This window comes from Blennius ocellaris (genome assembly GCF_963422515.1).
Source record: "Blennius ocellaris genome assembly, chromosome: 2".
NCBI lineage: Eukaryota > Metazoa > Chordata > Actinopteri > Blenniiformes > Blenniidae > Blennius > Blennius ocellaris.
This window is the reverse complement of record NC_137651.1, coordinates 8,177,492-8,194,271: the sequence shown is the minus strand read 5'-3', so window position 1 is coordinate 8,194,271 and position 16,780 is coordinate 8,177,492. Positions and strand designations below refer to the sequence as shown.

Below are 16,780 nucleotides of genomic sequence, written 5' to 3'. Positions count from 1 at the left end.
CTTTACATAAAAATTCTAAAATAGTCTGTTTCCTATTATATAAGAAAAATAAAAGCAGCATATCCTCAAAACTGAGTAACTGAAGCCAAGGCTTCTTTGTTTTGAAAATTGAACTTGGCTGGAGAGAAGGCGGCAGAATCTCTGCTAAAGAAACAAATCGATTCAATGTTTCAGCTCTGAATAACACACGTTCTTGGTATTTAATGTCAAAACCATATTGACTGAACCTCTTGATTCAACAAAATATTGTCATGAAAAATTCTAACTAAGCGTGATGTCGAGCATTAAGAAAATATTCAAGTGAATACATTCATTGGGCCTCTCTGGGACTGTGATAGATTGAGCCTTTTGTTCCTTTCATGTAAAGCAACCTTCAAGTCTCCCGCTTCTCGTTTTCCTTGTCTTTATCTCTTTTCTTTATCTCTGAATAATCCCATATGTTTAAATTGTCATCAGATCCCTGCACCTTTCTTTAGCTGCTGTCTGATAACTGCACTCGTTGCTGCTCTCTGAGCAGCACTTCTTCACTGCAATCAATCTTGACACCCTCTGCTTGCCTCCTTTTCACCGAGAGTGTATCATATATATGGGAAAGGAGACAAGCTATGGGGAAAATGATGAAGTAATTTTGTGATAAAAAGCTTGTGGTATCGGTAATGACAGGGATAGGGGAGGAAGTCATCGGGAAGGATGCTTTGCATGTAACTCGGCATGTGCATATGTGGTAGCATATGAGTGATCTCAACCACTTACATAATTGATGACTTTGAGCTGTAGGGAGGCTGCATCAAGGTCATAGAGCTCACCTGAAAGAGACGAGAGAGACCGAGAGAGCGAGAGTGATGGGATGAACAACCAGAGGACCAAGGGCAGATTGGCATTAGGGATGAGTGGGAATGCAGAACATGTACGCGAGTGGACAGAAAGCAATCCGGTGAGGGATGCATGGAGACAGCGAGTCGAGGAAGGGTGAGCAGGAACCAGCTAACAGAGAAACTAATAATGAAGACAAGACGGGATGGATGAGTGCTTTGACTGCCGATGCAGAGTTGGACAGAGAGGCAGAAAAATAAGACTGATCCCCTAAGAAGAAGCGGGGACTAATGGAAAGTCACATTTGTTATAAATTACCATCAAGTAAACAATGCTGATGTACGAGCGTGGAAGTTGCGAGGCCACTTTTACTATGCATTACATTTTAAACTGTTTGTGTTTTCACATTGTAGCTGTCACAGATCAGCTCCCCGCTGACAGACTTCATTTACATTTACAGAGATTTTCATCCATATGAGCTTTACTATATTAACACATCTCACCTCTCACATGCAGACGTGTATGTATGGGACTGTGTTTTGAGTCTCTGGGAAATGCATGAAGTCTGAGAGAGAGCGCAACATACCGCAGAGTTGTAAAATGTTGCGGTCCAGCTCGCAGTAGTCCTGCTCTGAGACGTTGAGGTGCAGCAGTGCATTGTGGGACTGCAGGGGAGATGGGCTGAGGGGAGGCCTCTGATAAGTTGCCTGAAGAGCCTGGACTCGCACGCATGCCACTGAGACCTGTTACATCGTGCACGTATGTAGTTTTTACAGAAACAAAACAAACACAAATATCAAAGTTAAATGTTTATGGATGGAAATCATGCAAATAAATGATGATGACTTCAATGGCTTTCACCTGGACCAGTGTATATCACATAGAACTTTGTAAAACAAGATAAACCAGCGATTGTTAAAGTGTGGGAGGACTTGCTATGCATACCAACGGTTGATGGCATGCATAGGCAATAGAAAACACAACAATTTCTGTGCTAGTTAGTTTTATTTTGGAGTATCTGGTCAGCCCTGCTCCATGAGAAGGAGGGACGATCGAAATCGAAAATAATGATAATAAAAAATGACAGTATTCAGTCATACAACAGAACAAACATGAAGAGGCACTGACCGTAACAAAGGACACTGATGAAGGAAAGTATTTCGCTCGCAACAACAATCCTTTCTTTAGTGTCATTTCTTATATCTGTGATATTTCCTCCTGTGCATTCTGCACATTTTTGTACATTTTCTTGTATGTGTCAATATGTTTTGAGGTTTTACACAAAGAAACAAATGCCCTGCAGTGAAAACAAGCACTGTGGACCCTGCCTCCTATCTGCAAAGCAAGCCGGTGTCAAAATGTGTTGAGTTGAATAAATAGAAACCTATTCCAGAAAGGCAACAAGTGCTGCCAAACTGTTTTTCACATGCGTGACCAAGGAAGGGAGGTAGAAAGACAGAGCTTACATGTTTTTCCAGCACATCCAGATGCAGTTCATCCTGATCAGATAGAGGATTACAGCCCACCTGAGACACACAGAGATACACAATAAAAAAATGGTTAAAATATTCTTCAGCACAGTGTATGAGTGCAGATCGTGCCGGCTGCTCTGCCTCTATGCCGACTACTCAAGCACATTTGTGAATACATTTTGTTTAAACTTGAAGGCCATAAAGTGCCTGCAGTATTTAGCACTCTGGCTTCACAGCAAGAACGTTGAAAGTTTAAATACAGGCCAGGTGTTTATATGCTCTCCCTCTGTGAATTTTTCTTCTCTCTCAAAGCCCCAAAAAAAACATGCATTGAGGAGATGAACAGACAGATGCATATCACTAAATGTCAAGACTCACGAGTATGACAGAGATGACTTTGACTCGGTTCTGATCCAAGATCGGAATGACAACAGCTGAAAGAAAGAAGGAAAGGCTGAAATTTTCAGGCATTCAGAAAAAAACCCAAACCACAGAATCTTGTATAAGTTGCTTTTATTTTCTTTCCATGTCCTTGTCGAGCACTTAATCCAATTTGTACTCACTCCATGTTCCAAAAAGAAAGAGAGATATACAACAAAACAAAAATATGAAGAAGAAACACACATTGTCCTTGTATAACTTCTGTTTCTTTTTCTTTCATTTGTTGTTCTCATTGGAAGCAACAATTGATGTTATTGAATAAAGAACGCAGGATTTCTGAGGTGCAGGTTGGACAAAAAGGTGCGTATGTTACATCGCCGTCAAACATTTCAAATTTTTCTGCATCGTTATTGACTGTTTTGGAGTTTTAGTCAGCAGGGTCAACATACTTTTTCGGTTTGAAAACATGTTACCTGGAATAAGAGTCAATTTGAGCGCGTACATTTTTTCCTTCTAATCACAAACCCCTCATCTTATTTTGTTGCTCACGCAGCTTCATAGCTCTCCTCTCGCAATCATCATCTCTTCTTTGCTAGTTCTTTCTCTATCGCCTTCAATTTTCTTCAGATTATTCTCTCCCATTTTTCAGCTCCTGTGCATACGTAGACAGAAAGCAAGGCCCGTTTGTTCGCAAAAACCGGTGCAATTTAAACCGTTGCTCTGTTCCTCAACATAACACCGCACCTCTCCGGTGTGCTGGTAACGGCGCTGCGAGGCAGATTCTGTATTTCTCTGGCAGCTCTGATGGAGGGAAGCCAGCACACTGACATCGCTTCAGCTGGTCGGCGATACTCCTGAAACAGAGAGACACAAGTTGAGTCAGAGTCAGGACCGAGGAAGACAATTACCTCCATCACATTAGTCAGAGCGACAAAGAGAAAGTCTGTCAGACGCCAGGGAGACAAAAACGAAGGAGGGATTTGGACGACAGCTTGAAGCAAGCGGAGAGACACTCGCAGACACTTAAAAAATCAGACACGTTGTGTTCATCGACACAAACCAAAACACAGCTGAATGAAACCATTATTCATAATGAAATTAAATGAATAAATCAACTCAATACAGCTATTTGTCACTGTTTTGGGGACAAAAGTCTGTTTGCACACTGACATTATGGGCACTTGTGTTCATCGTTTTCAAGTTAGAGTTACAGTATGCTATAGTCAATTCAACTTTATTGACATAGCACCAAATACAATACAGTCATTTCTGGGTGCGTTTAACAGAGAGAAAAAATACCCTCTATTTGGGTAGAGGGCAAGAAGCAGACCCTGGTTCGGGTTTGGATACAGACCCTGATTTGGGTAGAGAAAGAGGTGGGGGTGGCGGGGGGGGGGGGGGGGGGGGTGGCTCTGCCTCCCATTCTACTTTTAGATAACCTCGGAAGGTTCAGAAAGCCAGCACTCTGAGAACGAAGTGTTCTTCTGGGGAGATATGGGACTAACAGTTCCTTGTTGGTTTGTTAAGAGCTTAAAAGTTAAAAGAAGGATTTTAAATTCTATTCTAGATTTAACAGGGAGCCAATGAAGTGAGGTTAGTATTGGAGTGATGTGACCTCTTTTGCTGGTCTTTGTCAGGACTCTCGCTGCAGCATTTTGAATCAACTGAAGACTTTTTAAGCAGTTATTTGGACACCCTGATAGTAGGGAGCTACAATAGCCTACTCTCGAAGTAATACATGCGTACATTAGTCAGCATGTTTCTAATTTTGGAAATATTACGGAGGTGAAAAACTGCAGTTCTGTATATTTGTTTAATGTGTGAGTTAAAGGATAAATCCTGGTCAAAAATAACTCACAGGTTCCTCACAGTGGTACTGGAGATCTAAGTAATACCATCCAGTGTGACTATATCTTTAGATAATTTCTCTCTCAATTGTTTTTATATGCTGAGGTTATTATCTGCTTTTATTTTGGTCACCAGTACTAATAATAGAATAAAACCACTATATCTCCAATACTGGGTTATGACTTGGAAAATGCAGGGAAATCAATAATAGATATAAATATATCACTGAGAGGAGCTTGAACATCTGCAGAATATTAATGTAAGTCAATGCAATGTCCCATAAAGCGCGGAAGAGTGTGTGCAAAATGTAGCCAGATGTGAAGCCAGGTGTAATGATGGCAAGGCAAGGGTGTGTGCGTGTGCGTGCGTGTTTGTGTGCGTGTGTGTGTGTGTGTGTGTGTGGGTTGGTGTGTGTGTTTGTGTGGGTGTGTGTGTGTGTTACAGAGGCCAGCTCATTTATGCAAAAGAACCAGAGAGGGATTTGTTTACTCTCGGGTAGCTCTTGCCAAAGACACACATTTGTGTGGCAATATGGCTGCACACTTCAGTGAACACGTCCGCTGAGAATCACATGAATATGGAAATGAATGGCCAAAGGAATCAAAGAAGTTTTACTCATGCACACAGGTAAAGTCAGGATCTAAGCGCATCAAATAATAATCACAAATACCCTCTGGCACACAAACACATACAAACATGCGGAGCAGCAGTCACACATGATCATGGAGTTCCCCCGGAACACTGCAGTCTCTGAATGGTGCATTGATTTAAAAATGTCCACTCATTTGTGCTCACTGAGGAATTGTTCATGTGAGTTGGGAAACATTCCCATTGTTGTGTCCTATTGTTGCACATACAGTTGACCTTTGTGTAATTCATTTCATCGGAGCAGCTCACCGGCACCTCTGTGATAGGAACACATATTGGAACGGCACACAAAACACCCAGGAGTTTACTGGAACAATACTGATAATTGGTGCCATCCATGTACATCTGACAATACGGTATGTATTAGATTCCAAATTTATATTTAGCTGCTTAGTATTAGATAATAGCAGGTCATCTTGAGCCGCTGTGGTTGGCGCTGGCCTGCTCATAACAATTATCATCACTTGTGCCTGAGATGGTTTTCTAAACAGCCCACTCAGCTACAGTAATGGTTGGGTATGTGTGTAACATCCCCAGAAATCACATGATAATTAATTGATCTGAGTGGTGCTAATGACTTCATGCGCCTGCTGGAATCGACTCCATGAGCTCCGTCATAAAAACAACAACAACAAAACGTCTACTGATATATTAATGTCTAATTGGAACAAACAATCTATAGCAAATTCTAATTAATTTTGTATTCACATCTTATATTGTGTCATTTACTGTGTAAGGGAACACAGGAGCAAGAGGAAGTGTGTACTGCCTCCCATCTTTCAGACCACTTTACTTCCAGTTGCAGCACCGCAAAGCAAATTGACCAATCTGAGCTTCAATCGGGGAAAGACAGGTTACATCATGGTCACCAACAAGCAGTCAACACAGAGAGAATGACCAACGCTTCATCACTGCTACTGTCAATTTAGAGATACCAAGTCACCAGAGACAGACAGGCAGCCAGATAAAGCACTCAGAGAAAAAGCCACGAACGGGGAGAAAGTGCAGACTCTGCATAAAAGGACCACTGAGCACAAAAACATCGGTAAATATGTCTGTTTGATTTCAGGGTGTTTATTTTTTTAAATCACAATAGCTTGATTGAATCAAAACACACAACGCAGATTGTTTGGGCTGCAGCTCATTAAGCATTGAATTGCATTATGATTTCCCTGCTACTGATTTGCTGTAAACAGGTTATGCTTTTGTGCAAACACTGAACACAAACACATTCCTCACGTCATTATGGATCACTATAATATAAAAAGGAATGACATTTTCTGTTGTCGTTATTTACATTTTCCCAGAACAATACTAAGAAGGTAATTATGAAGTGATTCATGCTCATTAAGAGGATGTCATCATACGTTTGCTGTCTTGCCCCACAGGCTTCAGAGTGATTATGTCTTCACTCTATGCATACAAAAGTTTGTACCCGCATTAAAAAAATTATTTTCAAGAAGATAAAACTGTTCCAAGAAACTATACTGCTTCAACTGTAAACTGTAAATGAAAAATAAGAAAGAATGAATTAAGTCAACGAATTAAAAAAAAAAAAAAAAAAATCTGCAATCTATCCACCCAATTCAAATCGATTCTTTCTAAAATAAAAAGGAAGGACATTTTCATTCAAACAATTAAAAAGGTGTACTGTGTAATATATTGTTGAGTTTGGGCTGTAAATTTCTAAACATAGGTTGTTAGTATTTAGGTTATCGCTTGTACACAATAAATAGTTTAGAGCAGTGAGTTTAAAGTGTGACCCCTCTGGGAGAACTCAAGTGGGTACATCATAAATTAAAATCTAGGGATTAGGGGCATTGGTTTTCCAGTGTTATATTTTACTTTACATTGCTAAAAAGAATTGTTATCAAAAAAAAAAGTTGAGAGGTTTTAATGGAGATTAAATACAATTAAACATTTTGTGTAAAACCATAACATTTGCAGACTAAATAAAACTTCCCAGATACCTCAAACTAAAAGCATTTTACTTGCACAAGATGAGCATTTTTTGTTGTTGTTTCAATTGCCTATTCATTTCAACAACTCATGCCAGTTATTTCTCTTTGAGCTGCTCTCTTCTGGGGTAACTACAGAGGTTCATTATCCTCCATTTCTCCTATCCCCTCGCCTACTTTGTCGTCACACCAAACATACTGTATTTATGTCAACAACAACATCCTTTGTCCAACAGATTCATCATCTTCAGTACGTCCCAAAACATTCTAACCTGGCCTCTCTATATGGATCACCCTGAGCTGTCCCTGTAATTTAGACAATGTGAAAACCACAAGGACGACCAGCATCCACTCAGAGATTCTGAAGGGGCCATGATGATGTACAAGCTCTGTGAGGGGGCGTCGTCCTCCCACACTTTGAAAAGCCTTGGTTTAGAACATAAACAATCCAGCAAGTTGCCTTGGCGGAACTTGTTTGTCCATTTTTATCTGTCTGCGCGCGTATCAAGGTCTGATGATGTCATATATGCTGTATGGAACACGATGTGAACTATGTGGCCTTCTGACAACTGTGTATGTTGGTGTGTCTGTGGGATTATATAAGACGGAATGCAACTAAGTGCCCTGTACCATCCCCACTAGATCCCTCCTGGATGCAGCCCTGATGTACTGCACTGTATGTATGTGTTTGCGTCTCATACCCATGTGATGATGAGGTGTTGGAAATAGGGTTCTTGTCTGACAGACAGCTTCGTCAATAATGTAGTATTGGTTTTTGCCCAGCAGATGCAGAGGTACAACGGGGTTGTGGAGCTTCAGAGAGCACTTAAGAGAGTAGGGGATCGCTGTGTGTCACAGAGGGACCGAGGGCAGTGTCACCTCAGCTATTAGCCCTGCGACGTTTCCACTGGGAGAGGCATTGAAGGTGATAGAGACAGGGAGCGGGGAGGGGAGAACAAAACACAGCCGGCTTAGTGATTCACAGTGGGCTCAGAGGAAAAGCTGGCAAAGGCAGATTCATATGGGATGGTGGGATGGTGAAACAGCAGATGACAAAAGAGGACATGAGGCCATTAGTGAGATAACGGTATGTTTTACGAGAGGTAAAGGTGTGACATAGGAGAAGAGCTTCAATGAGGGAACAATGAAGACGAGGAGTGAAAAAGAGGGAGTGCTGAAAATGAGAAAATAAAACAAGTAGCAGGTCCCTCTGTTTCTCTGTGTGGCGCCTCTGTCTCTGTACCTCATGATGCGATTGTGGCCTGAGAGGCTCGTTTTCATTCAGACGACACCTGCTTTTCACCGCCAACAAACGGCCGTTTTGTTTCCATCACTCCATCTCCCTCTCGTTCTATCACCTCTGTTGTGTGTCGGTGCCCTCAACAAACACTGCAGCAAATCAGTGCACAGCAGTGATTCACCGACACGAAACACATGTGGCTTGCTGATCAGTGAGCAGGCAGGCACGCACACACAGGCCACGTTTACATGTTTTGGGTTTTTACAAAAAGTGATTTCCCCCTCTCCCTTAAAAAAAGGGACCCGCATATACACCTGGTTCTGAACTGCTATGAGCATGTCAAACCTGTAGTGGGCCGTATAGCAAGAAGCCAATCAGAATCCTGGAAAAAAAACCCACAAAATTCACAAATTGCGATGTAAATATCTGCCTTTAGATGCAACTGGAGACAAGGAATTTATCCAGATCCTCACTATGGCCGGAGTTTTCAGGAATTATCTTTTGTGGTGAGTCGTAGCTACGTTTATGTGTAAATGCGTGGCCCAAACACAGAGACATAGCACTGCTTTTTTTTTTTCTTTTCCTTCAAATACCCGGGTATGTGTAAACGTGGCCCCACACAGAAAGACAAAAGATACGCACCTGATCTTTCCTTCCTGTGGCAGTTCATGAGGTGGGTCTTCAGATAGCAGTCTCAAGTCTGCTTCCAGCATGTAGAGGCATACACACTCCTGAAATAAACATGCACACACACACACACACACACACACACACACACACACACACACACACACACACACACACACACACACACACACACACACACACACACACACACAGAGGATTAATTTGTAATATTAATCAGACTCTAATGAGCAGCAAGACTCATCCATTTGTAACCAGGCTCAGGCCCGCGTTCCCTGGTCTTATGTCAGGACTGAGAACAATGAGTTCCACCACACTGAATACTAACGAGGAGCCTCCATTCCCAGTTCATAAACACGAGCATTTTCAAATGTGTTCACTTTGCAGAAGTGTAGAGTAGTTGGTGTATGTGTGAGCAAAATACCGTGCCGGGTAGCAGCTCCTGCACGCTGTCTCGGAGGGCCACTTGCAGTGAGCGTGCATCCACAACCGCCGCCAGCCGCAGCAAAGCATCCTGGGGAGGAAGACAAACAGATGCCCTGATGCCTGTTTGGTTGTTTGTTTATGATCTCGAAGTTCCACCTACCAGCTCCAGAAACCCGAGGCCTTGGCTATAATTTTGTTGTCTTTGTGGACACAAGGTTTATGTCGCCACAGCTCATCCCCAGATATTTACATTGGCGTGCTGCAAAGACCTCTGAAACAATATTTATACTCTGTCACACTCATTGTGTGCACAGCAGTCTTTGCCAGTTGGAGGGACGAGTGCAGCACTTTGAAATGAACTGAGCTCATGTGTCATCAGAGATTGCTAGAGTTAGTTTTACTCTTACCCGACACTTGGTTTCATTGTGAGTACTGCAAAAACAAAATACTTGACAAATCATGTGCAGAGTTTGCTCAGTGGCTGATTAAAGCAGAGTAAGAAAAGTGTTCACCAGTCATACAAATTCACATTCCTCACAGATACCTTCTCTGAAATATTAATGCAACTACTTAACATGGGAAGGACTGCTGGGGGGAAAAAATAGAGTTTAACCTGATTATAGCCTGGCTCTGAAGAGTCTGATGAAATGTAATGAGAACCAATATATTGTTTTATGTTCTCGTGATCTTTCAACTTTCGAGTCACTCCAACCATCTCTGAAAATGAAGACCATAAAATGTTCAAAGTTTAAATATGTTCACCGAAAACAAACCCTCATATGAAAGGATGGCGAATACTTGAAATGAACTGCGATCAATATGTCAGTTATTTTATAGCATTTTATTTGTGTTTTCAGTTTGATTTGTGCACTTCTGAACAGATTTGCTCCTCTTTCAAACACTCCAGCTGTACTGTATTACAGCCTCTGTTTTACTCCAGCGAATAAATACCAACCACTTTTCTGCACTAACAAAAATCACTGTGAATTGGGCTCTGAGTGCTCCAAAATTAAAAGTGACCTCTGACTCGGCACTGTGCAAAGGGATTTTTACACACATTCAAAATGATGGGACTCCCATGCCAATGTGCGGCTTGCGCTCACTCCTTTTGTGTTGAAGAAAAAGCTTCTACACGGATCTAAATCTATTCTATTGATCCCCGAGGAAGTTTGAATTGTCAGCCCCGCCTCCATTCTAGACACCTAAAAAAAAATCGATTGTTTTGTCAGGTAATCATTCACTTATCACATATAAAGAGAAACATTTCAAACATTATTAAAATGTTAATTGTGATCATTCTGAAAAAAACATACAGGATGCACTTATGAAATACTATAATATTTGTAGATACTTTTGATCCAAAACTTAAAATAATAAAAGAAATACAATGTTTTGTGTGTATTACATCTAAAATGGAACATAAACTATTTCAATATTTTAAGATCCCCTTGTATATACCAACATGGTGGATAGACAAAGGCACACGTAAAAATTACAAAAATAAATCATTAACAAAATTATTATACGAAATGTATTTTTTGAAAACACATATTTATAACTGAATGCAAAGTAAATGTTACAAAGACAAACTCAGTTCTAAGGTAAACAGCCATAACTGTAACTTTTCCACTTAACTTTGGCAGTTCTGCTTGATTGATTCTAAAATAAATTGAATTGCTTGTGTTTTGTCTGGTTTGCTGGAGCTTTGATCATAATGAGAGGAAGGCAGACTATCCTCACCCAGATAAACAACCCCCCCACCCCTAAAAAAACACAAAAAAACTGACCAGAAGATGGGGTAGATCTGTCTCTCTCTGATGAATTGATGGATTTTTATGAAACTGTTGCAATCCAACAAACTATTAGTTTGAAGCCCACATGGGTTTTTAAAAACTGCAAGGTTTTTGGTGGAGGTCTTTATTCGGTCTTCACAAAAGAAACCATAAAACCATTTCTGTGAATAGGTCTGAGAATAATACAGGTAAATAAAAAAAAAAACCTCAAAACAAATGATTGAACTAAGTCTTATAGTTCAAGGTCATGCAAGATTGAAATTTAAGGTATTTATAGTTTCACCTTTCAAAAACATCACAAACACAGAAATGCAACTGCAACATCTCACAGCCACAACTTTATCAAAGAAGCTCTACAGTTCCTATGTGACAGCTATAAATTCACACCATAGCAAACATTTTTAACTGTGTGCAGCCTGCTTAGATCCAGTTATCACAGTGTATTATCATAAAAAGTGCAGTCGAAAAGAAACATCTCTGTGGGACCTCAAAGGCTGATCAAAGCAAAGGGGGTAAAAAAAGGAAAAGGAAAAAAAAAACACAGGGAGAGGGTTTAAAACGCCACAGCTTTTAAAGCTGTGCACTGAATTTAAATTGGACAGAAGAGGATGGGAGTTGGAAAAACAGCCCGTGACTGCCAGATCATCCTCTCCCTGGTTGCACTGACAAAACAGTGAGCTGCACAGTGGCGCTCGGAGGAAGAGCATCTTGTTCTTTTTCTTGAGCGTTCATTACAACAAAGGTAGCGCGAGCTGTACCTGCTGCGGGGCTCCATGTTTTATAGAGGCTGTCCATCTGTCACTCTCTCTGTCTAAAATGTCTCTTGTTTTATTATCTCCGTGAGTTCCTTCTCTGTGTCTCTCCGTCTTCTTTTTCTACTGGGTGTAAACATGTAAGATTGCGTGTGTTGTGTGGACAGTGGTGGTGGGGGAGAAACGGGGGGGTGGGGGGGGGGGGGGCACAACGTGAAGCAGGCGAAAAGAGGGAGATGAAGGAGGAGGGGGGCAGTGTTGTCATGCCTCTGGGCACTCTGTGTTGGTTATTACATATGATTAGATATGATTAAATGTGATTAGCTTTGATCACTCAATCAGTCTGCCAGAGTGCTGTTGTAATGAAGTTGGAGCTCCGCCAGACCTGAGTGTAAGTGTGAAGCGTGTGTGCGAAAGAAAGTGTGTGAGTGTGCATCTTAAGCCCCTGTATCGCCGGGCTGCAGCAACTCCTAGGTTGGAGACCGAAAATGAATGAAAACACATGAATTAGCAATTATTTTCCCTTGGATTCACACAGTATGACGCTCATGCGATTCCTCAGATAAGACTATTCATATTCTGTGCTTGTTATTGACCATATAAGAAATTGTTTTGTCCTCAAACATCAAGAAAACTGGAACTCAGAGGTGTCCAGTCTCTGACAACAAAACCCTTCGATTTGCTCTGGTATATACCAGCAAGTCATGGTTTGACTTAAAGTAGATTTGAACAGCAGAAAAACAACAAATGCTTCTACCTCACCATCCCTCCAGCTCTGCTGTCAACCAGTCGTAGACTAAAGAGGGTGAAATTTGTCATCTGTGTATGTGTGTGTTTGTGTGCGCATGCACGCATGAGTGTTTACGGAGTATTAAAAACAATAAAATGCACCTCTTGCGAAATGTCACACTGTCCCCTGACCTTTCACAATTATTTCCTGTCGTACACCTTCACACCATCTGCTATATAAATTTCACTGCTTCTCCGCCCATCATTAGAGACACTCCTACACGCTTTCATGCTACATATACACATACACATCCGATCACCGCCCACTCGCTAATCTTGGTGCAGCCGCACATGCATTAATGCTTGGCTGAAATTATGAAACTTCTTATTGCTGAGCGTCTCAAAAAATCTTTTTGAGTTATTTCCCCTAATAGAAAAACTGGATTTTTTGGCGGATTAGCCTACCTCAAATCCCCCAGCGAGAAGAAAGAATCATACAAAGGACAGTGTAATCCTTCATTAGTGCGAAACTGAAGCACGACAGCCATCAAAACTTGAATGGAAACAACAGTGTGATTTCATTCTGCTAACAGTTTTCTCTAATGTCTTTTCAATTGAAAAGAACTTGGCTGATGCTTTTTTATCTGAATGGATTGCGTAATGCCTTCACTGCACATTTTTAATGCAATAAACTGCCCCTGCCTCAATTATAAATACACAGCTATTGTTTAGCAATTTAATTCAATTTCAGATACTTGCATAATTTACACATTTGTCCAACTCATTGAATGACTGTCATTAGTTATTAGTAATTTGTTGCAGTGCAAAACTTATCACAGGCTGATTGTATTGTCCTTCAAAGTCTGATTGACTTTCAATGCAACACTTATGCAAATGTCACAATGACTTTTGCTGTAGTTTGAGGGACTTTATTTTGCTTTTGTGAATTCATTCATTGTAACTTTTGTATACACTTATTATGAGTTCCTCTGTGTACCATTCTACTTGAACAACATCATATTTACATGGATATCCAGACGACTCTTCCTGCCCCTCCCTCGGCGTCCCTCACCAGCGTCTATCCTCTGTTGTCTTTATTTGGAACCTTTCTAATCACTCAGGGCAGTTTGACATTTTGAAGGGCACCTGTGAGCAGCATAACCAAACACAGTTTCCTCTGTTTATCTCTCTCAGACAGCCCTCAGAGGCATACATGTTTGCTTTTTTATTTTTTAAGGAAGCAAATTCTCAGGTCAGTGGGTTGAAACCCAGGCTGAAAGGGCCGTCGGCTGCTGCCTGATATATTCTCATCACACGAATCGGCAGAGAAAATGGAGTGAATTTGACTCATTTATAGGGTGCCATTAAGAAGACATTCAAATTGAAAACATTTACAATTATCCTGCTTTCAACACTAAGCTGATAGGAATAAAACACTCCCCCTTGACAAGTCAAGGATGCCTGGGAGCAGGACCTTAAGCTCATAATACAAGCATGTGTATTGGCCATGCATCTGGTTAACTTAATTTCTACATGTGGCTGCCATTGCTTTTAATAAGTGCTCATGTGAAGTTAAGCTGGCTCATATTCACTGTGATGTAAAGCCCTCTTGTGACAAATGAGGACACGATGAGACTTCTCTTATTCACAAGTTTGGGACTTGATGTCAATTCTCAGACAACCGTCTCAGACAGTGGATGACAACCTCATAAGTTCATTTAAATTTGGCCTCCTTTGGCCAGTTTTGTAGTATTATTACACTGAGGGACTCTGCCCCAGTCATCCAAGCCCAGTGGCTGAGGGATAGCATGACCTCCTTCAGGTTAGAACAGCTTCACTACACAGTTATACAGTTGACAGAACACAAAAGCAATTTCAAATGGCTTAAAGCATTTTTTCAGACATTGCAGCAAAAATCAATGATCCCTCCTTTGGGTAACTTTCAACAACAACAACAACAAATGAACATTTAGATGCATAAATGTTTTTATTCTAATATTGGTGTAAAACATTTACTGAAACATTTGGCTTCCAGATTTTCGCTATTTTTTCTTCCTTCATAAAGTGCTGCACTGGCTGATTATACTCCAGTATACCTTCAACTTGTACATTTTGAGTGCCCTTTTATACTATCTAATGATTTCTGGTAAGGGACCAGGACCACCTCTTCACCTTTTCGCAGATGATTGAGGGGGCATGGAAGTTTTGCAATCCAGTCTCCATGTGCTTTGTGGACTTGGAGGATGCCTATGACCGCATCCCCCGAGATGTCTTGTGGGCGGTGCTAAGCGAGTATGGAGTATCAGAACTGCTGCTGCGGGCTATCCGGTCTTTGTACTCGAGGTCTGAGAGCTGCGTCAGTATACTGGGTATTAATGTGGATGGATGACTTCAGGTGTATTTCATCCCTCTGCCTTCTATACCACTTAATCGCATTTAAAGCCACAGGGCACTTAAGTTGATAACAGCTGACTATGGATGAAGGGCGCATACACCTCGAAGAGGTCGCCAGTCCATAAAAGGGCCAACACAAGGAGTCATAAAGTCAACCACAGTCACATTCACACCTACAGTCCATTTAGAGTACCGTCATTTCGGGACAATAAGCCGCTGCTTTTTTCACACAATTTGAATCCTGCGGCTTGAACAATGACGCAGGGCTCATAAGCTTCATGCCACCGACACGTGTGATGCGCTCAGGTCCGCCACATAGCTCAAACCTTTTTTATTTTCTTTTCTTCTTAAATTGTGTGGGTGCGGCTTATATTCAGGTGCACTCAGAAGTCTGGAAATTATGGACTGGCCTATAGACTGGGCCATTTTCTAGTTAAGGTATTGGTTTAGACTGCTGAGAGACCTTTACGACACTGAGCCTCTCCTCTCCTCTCTCACTCGTCATGTAGTCATATTTCATCATGAAATGTCAATAACATTAAGCGTCCTGTTCCCATCACGAGCTAATCCCTTCTGGTGACAGTTTGTTGTTTTCTGTCTTTGTCTCCTCATTTTCTTTCTCACTCCAACCTGGGCCACAGAAGGTCTCCGCCTCTGAGTCTGGTTCTGCAAAAATGTCTTCCAGGTAAAGGTGAGTTTGACCATTCCGCAGTCCCTTATGCTTATTCATGTGGAGTAGCTGGGTTTTTCTATATATAATTAAAAAAAATGGGCATGTACCAAAGAACATATTATCAATTTATTGTCTGGTAAAACACACAACCCTGAGAATTATTTTTTCTTAAAATCTAAAATAAATGTGCAAAAAGGTTTTTGGTTCTTCAAATTACAAAGACTATATTTTCTCCTAAAAGCATGTTGTTAGTCACTTTTCATTTGTACATTAAACAATAACAAAGACATTTTGGATAAAAAAAAAAAGAGGGCAGTACATTTTATGGATCCTTCATAACATCCTTCTGTGATTCATACTTGCTCCAGGGTTTTAGACTGTAGGCAGAAGGACACTGCCTAAAGAGTGCAGTCCTTCCTTTAAGAGCTACAATCAATTTGCTCTTCAGGAGAGCACTTAAGCCCCAAACATCCCCATGAAGCTGCACAGCCACTGCTGCAAAACCTAAAAAGACATTGTGGTCAGCCCGAAGGTAAAACGCTCCAGAAATAGATTAAAGAAAGCAGGGTTTGACTGGTGAAAGGGAAAATGCCGACCTGCTCTTAAATGTAGGTAAAAAGTATAAGGGGGCAAAACGTCCCCTTTTTATCCCATCTTTCCACTGAACTACAGCAGTCATAAATCTTAGTTAATAGAGAAGGAGCAAGGCATTTGCTGCATAAGTCCAGGAGGACGTCTCGCTGAAAAGTTTAATTAAGTCTACGCGGACAGAGCTGTAGCCAGCAGGATGAAGCCAAATCAGCTCTGCATTATGTTGAGATAATTTCCTAGTAAGAAGAACGAGGCCAGATAATATTTTCCACATTCTTTCGAAGGTTTATTTTAGCCTGCTTTGGCTGCTGAGGGAGCGATGGCTTATGCTATATTGTTTTGAGTAGCACTTCAAAATGAAAGACAACTTTTCTGGTGTGACCTGATTCGTACACATTTAACATGCTGTGGCATTTC

The 16,780-nt window shown here is 41.1% G+C and overlaps 1 protein-coding gene across 1 annotated transcript in view; it reads right to left on the bottom strand.

The window, feature by feature from the left end:
* Window positions 1-16,780, bottom strand: part of pde2a (phosphodiesterase 2A) — a 172,912-nt gene that overhangs the window by 22,388 nt on the left and 133,744 nt on the right. Inside the window, exons 3-9 of the mRNA XM_080512409.1 lie at window positions 9,430-9,519; window positions 9,003-9,091; window positions 3,411-3,520; window positions 2,664-2,719; window positions 2,280-2,339; window positions 1,400-1,556; window positions 754-806 (exon numbers count right to left, since the gene is read on the bottom strand). Coding sequence (XP_080368535.1) covers window positions 754-806; window positions 1,400-1,556; window positions 2,280-2,339; window positions 2,664-2,719; window positions 3,411-3,520; window positions 9,003-9,091; window positions 9,430-9,519 — 615 coding nt within the window. The remainder of the gene's footprint in view (window positions 1-753; window positions 807-1,399; window positions 1,557-2,279; window positions 2,340-2,663; window positions 2,720-3,410; window positions 3,521-9,002; window positions 9,092-9,429; window positions 9,520-16,780) is intronic.